The sequence below is a fragment of the Nicotiana sylvestris genome, chromosome 6 (assembly GCF_000393655.2).
Source record: "Nicotiana sylvestris chromosome 6, ASM39365v2, whole genome shotgun sequence".
NCBI lineage: Eukaryota > Viridiplantae > Streptophyta > Magnoliopsida > Solanales > Solanaceae > Nicotiana > Nicotiana sylvestris.
Window position 1 is genome coordinate 1,995,562 of NC_091062.1, and position 11,743 is coordinate 2,007,304.

General features: G+C 33.6%; 1 protein-coding gene across 1 annotated transcript; it reads left to right on the forward strand.

Moving 5' to 3' along the window:
• Nucleotides 1–10,322: 10,322 nt before the first annotated feature.
• Nucleotides 10,323–10,901, forward strand: LOC138870117 (uncharacterized). Its single transcript, XM_070147745.1, has one exon. The coding sequence runs from the start codon at nt 10,323–10,325 to the stop codon at nt 10,899–10,901; it is 579 nt and encodes a 192-aa protein (XP_070003846.1).
• The last annotated feature ends 842 nt before the right edge of the window (nt 10,902–11,743 follow it).

The window sequence follows — 11,743 nt, forward strand, 5'->3', positions numbered from 1 at the left end:
AGGCATACCTGTATAAATACAGGGGCAGATTTCAGGAATAAGGAGGAGGGAGACAGAGAGAATTTTTAAGAGAGAATTTTTAAGAGAGAATTTTGAAGAGATTTTGAGGGCTGAGATTTTAAAGGAAGGAAACAGAAAATAGAACACTCACATACACACTCACACACAGATACAGCAGCAGAAACAGAAAATCAGAAACAAACTGAATTTGAAACTGAAGAAAAACTGAAATCTGAAATGTTGTTTTTTTTGTTGAATCTGTTCAACTTTATGTGATTCCACTGTTCAGTTAAAATCCGAAGTGTTTCTTAAAAGTACTTTACTGTGCATCTGGGCTCTTCGAATCCTATTCTTGTTCAGATTTACTGTGTTATCAGTATATTCTACTGAATTTGTTACCGCTGTAACTGCTGAAACTTACTTCTTCTACCTCCATTTCAGGTATATATATCTTTTAAATTTTAAGTTGGAAAGAGATTTCAGCATGACCCATCAATGAAGCTTGAATTGAAATGCTATTTCCAATTGTCCAAGTTCATTATTTTCATTTTTTATGTTAATTAATTAGTAGTGAACTCAATTTGATAGCCATGAGTTAAATTGTCTTATTTTGAAATTCATATAAAACTTTGTAATAATGTTATCCATGTCAAATTTCATTAGTTTAGTTATCTATGAGTTGTGTAAATAAGAAGCATGGCAGAAAGTTGGTTTTTATTTACACTTCATGGTGTTGTTAGATAGGTATAGCATAATATAGCATTATCAAAGAAAATATGCTATAAGTTTATCTTGTTAGTTAATTAGTTGTTGTTTAAAGCTAGATGATGATTAGCTGCAATTTGCCATCTTTTGGCATAACATTGGTGGTGTTCATAATTTATAGTTGAAAGATGTATTAGTATAATCCGTATGTTCAAAAGTATCAAATATAGTAAGTAATATATTGTATGCAATATCATTTTATTAAGTCAACAAGACTTATTCTCTTTCTTAGTAATAAAGGGCTTAGGAACTTATACAATGTGAAAATTAATAGTTAGTAATAATTCACATAGATTGAGAATCAAATTGGTTTGATTATATCTATATCTATCCTAACTCAATCATAGGCATAACTAAGTAAGTTAATTTCATCTATTAAGATTAAAACGAGTATGTGAGAATAAGTTGAGTTGTATATACACAAATGGCAACACTTTAAATCAATGGTAATTAAAATAGAATTTGCATTAAGTAATAATGAAATGAATATGATTTATATTCGGAAATTATAATCAATGGTCAATATTTAATAAATTGTGGATTATTTTCCAAAAAATTAAAGAATATCTTAAAACGAGATTTCTTGTGATGTAACAAACATTTTTTTTGTGGAAATTCCATAATATCATTACAAATATGTTGCGCAATTAAGGATACGTTCGCGTACCCTGATTATACTTCTAAAAGCAAAAATTTCGGATTATGCGTACGCGCAATTTCGAGCGAATGTTTAATAAAAGGATTTTTCTAAAGGTGTTAAATCAATTTCATAAAAATCCGATATGTACGGTTCACTATTCAAGAAAAATAATTATTCTTGATTCAACACAATCTCGAAAAAAAATGTGCTTAATAAATATATTGTCAAAAGTAATTGTGTACACGTGCGCGTGACACAATTCCGCATCTTTTTAATTTATAACACGAATATACGTACGCGTAATTCGATTCAAAGAAGGGTTCTCAATCACAATAAGTATAAGCGGTAGTAAAATCAGATAACCTCAATATATTTAATTATCAAGATAATTAAGCCAATAATAAAAACAGTTAAGCGACCATGCTAGAACCATGGAATTCGGAAATGCCTAACACCTTCTTCCGGATTAACAGAATTCCTTACTCAGGATTTCTGGTTCGCAGAATAATAAACAGAGTCATATTCTCCTCGATTCAGGGATTGAAATTGGTGACTTGGGACGCCTTAAAATTCCCAGGTGGCGACTCTAAAATAAACAAACAAATCCCGTTTCGACTGTCCTTTAATTGGAGAAAACTCCCCATGCGCCCCGCGGGTGCGGCAAATAGGAAGTGCGACAGTGGAATTCCCATAATACATTCTGTTTCTGGAACTTAAAATAACTGGGCGAATTTGCTCTATGCGTTCGCAACAGGCTCATCGCATTCGCGATGAGCTAGGCCTGAGAGACCTTCGCGCTCGTGGAAATGGGCTCGTGTTCGCGGAGAACTAACTCCTCGAGCCTTCGTGTTCGCGTCCAGGTGGTCGCGTTCGCGTAGGTATAATACCCCTCCCCCTGCCCAGGCTCATAAGCCTTCGCGATACCAGGCCCACGTTCGCGAAGGGAAGACCCCCCAAAGCTATGCGTTCACGACTTGGGTCTCGCATTCGCGTAGAAGGAAATTTCCTTCAGCAAGAATAACTCATCGCGTTCGCGAGGGTCCTCCTGCGAACGCACCAGAAACTGAAAAACCTACAACTTTTATGAGTTCAAAAACCTTCCGAAACACACCTGAGCCCTCGGGGCTCCAAACCAAACATACGTACTAACTCAAAAACATCATATGAACTTATCCGTGCGATCAACTCGCCAAATTAACCCCTTAAACAATGAATTAAACCTCAAAATCAATGAAATATTTCAAAACTTCTTAAAACATCAAATTTTGCATTTAAGGTCCGAATCACGTCAAACAGATTCCGTTTCTTACCAAACTTTACCGAATTATCTTAAATCACATATAAGACTGTACCGATCGCTAGAACCAAAATACGGGTCCGATACCAACATGTTCTAATCAAAATTCATTTCCAAATCCTTTAAACAATTTCAGAATACAATTTTATTTTAAAAAATTCATTTCTCGGGCTTGGGACCTCGGAATTCGATTCCGGGCATACGCCCAAGTCCCATATTTTTCCACGGACCCTCCGGGACCGTCAAATCATGGGTCCGGATCCGCTTACCTAAAACGTTGACCGAAGTCAAATTAATTCATTTTATAGTCAAAAATTATTATTTTTCACAGATTTTCACATATAAGCTTTCCGGCTACGCACCCGAACTGCACACGCAAATCGAGGTAATGTTAAAAGAGGTTTTTAAAGCCTTAGAATGCAGAATTTTATTTTAAAGGTCATCACAAGAAGGTACGTTAGACATGTTTCCAACGAAAGAGAGGGTTTTCAGAGCAACAAAGAGTTAAAAACAATAGAGATCGCTGGAACAGAGAAAAAAAATGCACAACCATGGAAGAAGAGGAAGTAGCACAAGGTTTCGATACAAAATATCTGTAAATTTTGAAATTATATCTTCACATCCCTATTTATAAGAACTCAAGCGTCAGAACCAAGAAATTAGGTCATCATTACCTGACACCAGAATTGAAGCGGCAGGTCCAATCAAAAGACACACACGAAACGAAGCAACGCATCATAATGATATATGATGTCGTGACGTCACTTTGATTCATGAACAATGTAACTCCAAAATTTGCGGCTTAGGAAGGGCCACGTTGCCAAATCGCCTTGATCATCACGACCCGACCCTCTCGTCCAATCGTTTCGGCCACAATGAACAGAATCCGCTTATCAAGCTCGCTTGAGGCCGACCTCAATAAGCGGAGGGACTAACTGTATGAGTCAAAATCTGCCCTAGAATATTTAAGATAAGATTACATTGAAGGAAGAATTTTCGAGCCGTCACCAGTCGAGGTAGACCAGAAAGCAGAAAGACTTATAGCCGAAGAGTCAATTAGAGCCATGGTCGAGATGTCAGTAATGGTCGAGGTCGAGCATCGTTGATGAAGCAGCAACAACTAGTTTTCAAAATAAGATATTAAAGAGAATATTCTAGTAAATATTTTCTGCACTTGTACTATTAGGGTTTACTAGAAATATGTATCATATAAGTAGAAAAGAGGGCCAATGATCGGGGCATGTGAGATTCATCCGTAAGAACAAACTTTTGACCAAATATTCTCTCCCTCTTAACTATAATACAAACACTACCTTTTCATCAAGATTCTTGTCGATATTATTCCATACTTTTCCATCAGATCCGAGAATAATTCGAACATTAAAGGATTTGTTGTCACTTATCATTGTGAGGAGAAACAACCATCTAGTTCATCCTTTATTGGGTGAATCACTCCTCCTATTTACTTAAATGTCATTTATTGTTATTCATTATTATTAAATGCTCTATTATTGCTCACACTATTTGGAATAGTTATTGCATATTGTTATCACTTTCCTACAGGATCTATTCGACGCTAATCACATTTTCAAAAGTCATATCTAGAAATATTATTGTTAACTAGGTTTAACCCATTATCATATAAATTTAATTATTTGAACCAATTGTTATATTTTTTGGTCAAACAAGTTTTTTTCTTAAAACTCTACATATACACTAAGAAATCTACTAAAAATCTATAAATAGTTGACTCTGAACTTAATCATTACTCCCTCCGTTCATTTTTACTTGGCTTATATACTAAAAATAGATTTTTATTTTTACTTGGCACTTTAAGCATATCAAGAGAAGTCAATTTTTTTTTCCTGTTATACACATAGTATTTATTACTCATTTCAAATCATTTTCTCAAATCCAATAAAATATACATTAATTAATATGTGTATCATGATAAATTATCCACTTCATTTATTATTTCTTAAGGAGCGAGAAACGTTAAAACGTGCAAGTAAAAGTGAATGGACAGAGTATGTAGTTTTAACTTCAGGACGTTGTAGGAACTCATAAACTTTAAATTTTGAATAGTCAATTAGAAAGTAATTTTAATTTGAGATTACCGTAAGAAGTTATAAACTTTAAATTCTGAATCCGGCTATTAACGTAATATTATCGAACTATAAGAAATCCAACAAAGCCATAATCTCAAATTTTATATACTTTCCAAATCTTATCGCCACGCCTTTAAAGACTCATTTTTTTCCCCAAGAGAATAAATACCTTTATAGACATTAAATTACCAAGATGGTAGAAAACTTAAAACTCTTTTAAAAATGCTTCTTTTGTCGGCAGAAGTGGACCCAATTAGAAAATGTTGTGCAATGACTATCCATTATAATAAAAGAACTTATGATTAACTTTTAAAATTTAAAGTTGTGATTTCATAGGAAGTTATTTGTAAATTCATAAATAGTAGTGTCACATCACACGAGATCATCCACTAGTAAGTGACACATTCTTAATTTCAAAATGCATAGTTTATTTTAATTTTCAATTATAAAAAAATCTAACGTTCGTCTGCTCTTAATTTCTAAACTTTGCTTATAACGAGAGTTTAGTACACTTATGCAGTGTCGTAATAGAAAATAAAAATTTCATCAAAAATTTAATATACTCCCAACAAATAAGTATATTTATTTTGATGAAATTTTTTTTTATGAACCCATTTTCTTTATGAACTCATTTTCCTCCAATTGGAGGAAAATGTTTTCCTTATCAAGAGAAGGGAAAACATTTTCCAAAACTCTTTCTCAAACTTCCCCACCCTCACCAACCCATTTTTCATTTTTCTTCACCAATCACCCCCACCCCGCACAATTATTTTTTTTTACTTTTTTTTTTGTAATTTCAAATTTCTGTTTTTCTGCACCCCCACCCCCACCAAACCCTCCACCCCCCAATTTTCTTTTACTTTTTTTTTTTGTAATTAGTTTCTGTTTTTTTATTTTTCTGCACCCCCTCGGGAAAATATATTTTTTTAATATATTTTTTTGATTTTTTTTTCTCTTTCGGTTTACAGGTTCGAAATTATACAAGTTCCAAAGTTATGAGTTTGGAAGTTTATGGGTTCGAAAGTTCGCGGTTTCTGAAAGTTTAGCGGTTCAGAAGTTTATGAAATTTGTGGGTTCGGAAGGTGGTTGGTTCGAAAGTTTATGGCTTCATGTTTATTATATCTAAATTATTTATGAATACTCTTGAGAAGTTATTTTCCTTAATTTGCGTACCAAACACCGGAAAATAAATAAGATTACTACTTGTTTTCCAAGAAAACTTCTTGAAAAATATTTTCCGTTATACCAAACACATCCCTAATGTTTAATCTTTCTACTTTAAGTCCTTAACCAAAATGTCCCTTTTACATTTCTCAGTTCTAGCCATTTTTGCTCCAATGACTATAATATTCTTCAACTATAAGAAGTAATTGTAGCCATAATCCCATGGCCAGAACAATCAACTCTTTCATATTGCTAACTTCATTTTCACTCATAATATTCCTGTTCACTTCATTTCTCTTACTGATACAAACCAAGACCCAAAACTTCGTGTCAAAAATAGCCACAAAACCTCAAATATTTACTTCAATGACCTTTTGGCATCAAATTCAGAGACCAAGAATTCAGGAAAAAAAAGAAGATGATGGTGCTGATGAGTATGCTTTTTTAGAGTTCTTGGAAAAATTAAGTGACCCCATTTGCAAAATATGTGTTGAACCATCAACTAGTGCTAAAAAAATTGGTCATTATTTATGATTCTTTAATGACAAGCAATATAAGGGATATGTAGGGGTGTTCATAAAAATCCGAAAATCCGAAAATCAAACCAAACCGACCAAAAAATCGATACTTTTTGGTTTGGTTTGGTTTGATTTGGTTTATGTTTTGAAATTTAAAAACCGATCAAATTTGATTTGGTTTTGGTTTTAATTAAAAAAAATCAAACCAAACCGAATATAGGAGTAGCTATTTTAAATTTATTATTACACGTATATATATGTATACTTTTATATAAAGTTTTAAAATTTTTATAGTAAATATTAATCGTTTGCACTTTTAGTACAGTTCTTTACCTTTACATTCTAGTTTAATTGGTAGTTTTCTTTTGTTAAGTGTAAGAATCTATTTCATGTTAAAAATAATATATTTTTAATTGAGTCCTTAAATTATTCATCACTATTTGATTCAATTATCATCAATATATCTTGGTAAATAATAAATTTCTTAAAGGGCAATTGATTTGATAGTGTTATGTTGAAAATGTGGTCGCCGAAATGTGTGTTTGGTAGTGTATGTCTTATATTTAAGAAAAAACCGATAAATAACCGAAAAAACCGAAAAACCGACATAAACCGAATCGAGAAAAAACCGACTTAATTGGTTTGGTTTGTTCTAATATTTGAAAAACCGACTTACTTGGTTTGGTTTCTTTTTAGGAAAAAACCGATCCAAACCGAACCATGAACACCCTAGGGATGTGTATTCAATTTCAGATGCGGAGTGTTACTCATTTCATGCCATTTCAGCTTTGCTATGTATTATACGTTTAGACAAATTGTTAATGTAGTTGACGAAGATCATGACGAAATGGTCATTCAACTCGATGAATTTGCACATGTGGAGAATTTGTGAATTCTTGTAGAGAGTTGGAAGGCAAGTACATTGATTTGCTTGCAAATGTTAGAAATAAGCCATTGTGGGCTCTTGGTCCATTTCATGTGATACACGAATCACACGAGTCAGGTGGCGAAACTGAGGCGGATCCAAGATCCGAGAGTTAAGGGTAAGGGTGTCTAATGAGGGGGCTAGGCCGGGCTGGGTAGGGAAAATTTTGAACCGTACGGGTTTGGAACCGGGTCGATTACGAGTTAGGAGTTACCTGGCTTAACGGGTTCGGGTTCATCCGGGTAAAAAATGAACGGTAAGGCTGCGGGTACAAGGGGCCGGGCCGGACTGGGTTAGTGTTTTTTTTTTTTTTAAAAAAATATTTTGTATAACTATTGTAATTTATATTAATATAAAGTATGGGTGTGCATTCGAATCGGTTTATCATAATCGAATCGATTATTTGTTATCGGTTTGTCGATTTATCGATTTTGACTTCGAAATTTTCCTTATCGATTTCGATTTTGTCCTCTTCGGTTATCGGTTTATCGATTAACCGATAAGATATACTAAAAAGACAAAAAACAAATTATTATTATTATTATTATTTTTACCCTTATTCTGTAATAACCTTTCCTTTATCCTAAGTCCCTAACCCTATTATTTCCTCTGCCACATTTAAGGAATGATCATATTTAAAGATCAAGGGAATGAAGTTCAAATTAATGGAAAACAGAATTAGCTGTGATGATGTATTTTATTTTGTTAGTGACATACATTTGATCCCGTACTTTAGTTTTGTTGCATATGCTTGTTGACACAATTTTTATGTTATAAATAGTGTTCGTCTTATTTTAGCTTCTTTTTGTCCATATTAGTTAGGTGAGTTTATAACGATATACTTTCCGTGGAATCCCGCAAATTTTCTTATTGGTGTAATCGATAACCGAATCGATAAGCCCCAAAATCGATAAATTGAAATCGAAAAAATCGAAACCGTATTGAAACGATAACGATAAGCATATGTACAAATCGATAATCGATAAGGGTCAAAATCGAATCGATAAATCGAATGCACACCCCTAATATAATGTAAAAATATAAAGAATACAATGAAGATGGAAAAAAAATTGCACTTATAAATTGCAAGTGCTACATTTATTTCAAAATTCATACTTACAAATTGAAAGATTTACATTTAACAACAAGTAAATTAACGAAAAAGAGTAAATTCAAAGGTTTTGCATTGCCTTAGACTCTAAAACCTTAAAAAAAATAATTGAAATCTAGCCTTTAAACCGGGTCGGCCCGGTCAACCGGTTCTACAGGGATTTTGGTTGACCGAGTTTGACCGGTTCGGTTAACCAGATAAATTAAAGTGAACGGACCAACTCCCTAACCCCAGTAACCCAACCCACCTAGCCCCCTAAGTACCGGGCCGGACCGATCCCGAGTCAACCCGGCCCGTTTGACACCTATAGTTAATGGGCACCGTTATATTCAATATAAATTTATCTGCTCATAAAGACTGGTCGAGGGCCTTTGTTAATATATTTCTCGAAGAATTAGCAAATATATATGGAATTTTTTGCTGAAGTTTTTGGGTGTCGGTGACCCCTCTACCAACCATGTAGGTCCGCCTCATGCCAGAAGGAGAAGAGATAAGACTGAGGGCAAAGGAGTTGAGTAATAAGATCAAAAGTCCTGTTAGCCATGGAGGACTAGCGCGTAAGGAAATGGAATCTTTCATTTCTTATATTAGCAAATAAATTTTTCCATTTATTGGCAACACGCTTTACCCCATTTTGTGCAATTATACTGAATTTGTTGTTGTTGTTGACGACATGCTTTAGCGTCCATCGCTTGTATATCATCTGCAATTAAGTTCCATGCTATAAATCTATTTTATACGACAACTTCTCCTTTTTGCCATGCCAACTTAGAGTGTGTCGTATCAAATGTTTTAAAACGTTGGTTTTATGCTAAACTGTCAGTATATATTGAAATCCAGGACTGCAATTTATGACTTTTTTTGTAGTAGTGTTTTGCCTACTCTAAAGAGAAACATTAAGCTCTCTATCCTATTATATTATGCAGACTTAAGATTACAGATTACTTGACTAAATGGAAGAAAGTCTTAATTTGGGAATCTACTATAGTGAGAATCTATATCTAGTTGACAGCAGAGTGCATATAGTTATCAAATTCTTACTTGTGCATTAGGGTAGGCTGTCTCTTGATGTGCAGCCTTTCACCAAATCTTGCGTGAACGCGATATATTTTGTGCACGGAACTGCCTTTTTTTTAGTTGTAAATTAGTAATTTATGTTCCTATATTCATCTTGCTCTATTCGAGTAGCTCTTTTCGCCAGTCTCAAAATGTTAACTATTTTGGACTTTTCTGTATTCAAAATTAGATCTTTGCTTGATTCAAATTTTATGTTTGTATTGAAACAACAACAAATCCAATATAATTTTACGAGTGAGGTCTGGAGAGGGTAGTGTGTACGCAGACCTAACCCCAACCTTGAGGGTAGAGAGATTATTTTGTTGGATTTTGCATCTGTTACTGCTACTGTTTTCTAGAATAATTAGTTGTTTAGTTTTAGGAGGAGTTTGCTAGAAGATTCAGAATTTTAATTATAGTACGAGTTTAGTAATTTAGTTGTAGGAGGAGTCTACTACTTTATTTATTTGGTTATTTAAAGCCCTATGATTAATAAAATTTTAGAGACAGTTTTTCAATCCTATTTTTCAACCTTCTTGCTGCTTGTATATTTTCTAAAATCCATAACAGTGGTATCAGAGCCTCCATTGATTGATCTTGATGGATCTCTGAATACGCTGAAAAAACAACCAATTTCAAGCACTTTTAAACCATACGCATTTTTACCCATACCGATTTTTAACCAAATTTTTAACAATGACAAGCAGCGGTTAAAACTATCAGATTTGGTCAGTGAGGATGAAATTTTATCTTGAAGCTTATGATCTATGGAAAGTTGTAATAGAAGACAGACTTATACAACCATTTCCTGCAAATCCTACCCTTGCCCAAATCAAAGCTCATTTAGATGAGAAAACCAAAAAATACAAAGCCAAAACTATAATTCAAAATTCAGTTGCAGATTCAATCTTCTCGAAAATCATTGCATGTGAGACAGCAAAAGAAGCTTGGGAAACACTCAAACATGAGTATCAAGGAAGTGAACGAGGCAGACAAAATCAGATTTTAAATTTGAAAAGAGATTTTGAATCTCTTAGAATGCAAGATGATGAGACCATCGCTAAGTATTCTGACCGAATTTCTTTAATTGTCAATAAAATCAGTTTGCTTGGCAAGGATTTCAAAGACGACAGGATAGTTGAAAAAATTCTTGTGACAATTCCCGAGAGATTTGAATCCAAAATTTCCTATCTGGAAGCGTCTAAAGATCTCTCTACCATCTCTGTTGCAGAATTAATAAGTGCTCTTCAAGCACAAGAGCAAAGAAGGGCCTTCAGACAAGATAAAGTTACTGAGGGTATATTTTATGTGAAATAGCAAAAAGAAAAAGTCGATTATCCTTATTGCAAATATTGCAAAAAGAAAACACACTTAGAAAAATTTTGTTGGTGGAGACCTGATGCATTATGTGGAAATTGCAAGCAAAAAGGCCATGTTACAAAAGTGTGCAAGTTCAAAGATGCTCATGCACAAGCACTAATAGCAGAAGAAGGAATTGAGGATGACCTTCTTTAGACTACAACAATAAAAGCAAGGAGGAGTGTTGAATTTTGCATTTGTTACTGCTACTGTTTTCTAGAATAATTAGTTGTTTAGTTTTAGGAGGAGTCTGCTAGAAGATTCAGAATTTTAATTATAGTACGAGTTTAGTAATTTAGTCGTAGGAGGAGTCTACTACTTTATTTATTTGGCTATTTAAAGCCCTATGATTAATAAAATTTTAGAGACAGTTTTTCAATCCTATTTTTCAACCTTCTTGCTGCTTGTATATTTTCTAAAATCCATAATAGTGGTATCAGAGCCTCCATTGACTGATCTTGATGGATCTCTGAATTCGCTGAAAAAACAACCAATTTCAACCACTTTTAAACCATACGCATTTTTACCCATACCGATTTTTAACCAAATTTTTAACAATGGAAAACAACGGTGAAAACTATCAGATTTGGTCAATGAAGATGAAATCTTATCTTGAAGCTTATGATCTATGTAAAGTTGTAATGGAAGACAGACTTATACAACCACTTCCTGCAAATCCTACCCTTGCCCAAATCAAAGCTCATTTAGATGAGAAAACCAAAAAATACAAAGCCAAAACTATAATTCAAAATTCAGTTGCAGATTCAATCTTCTCTAAAATCATTGCATATGAGACAACA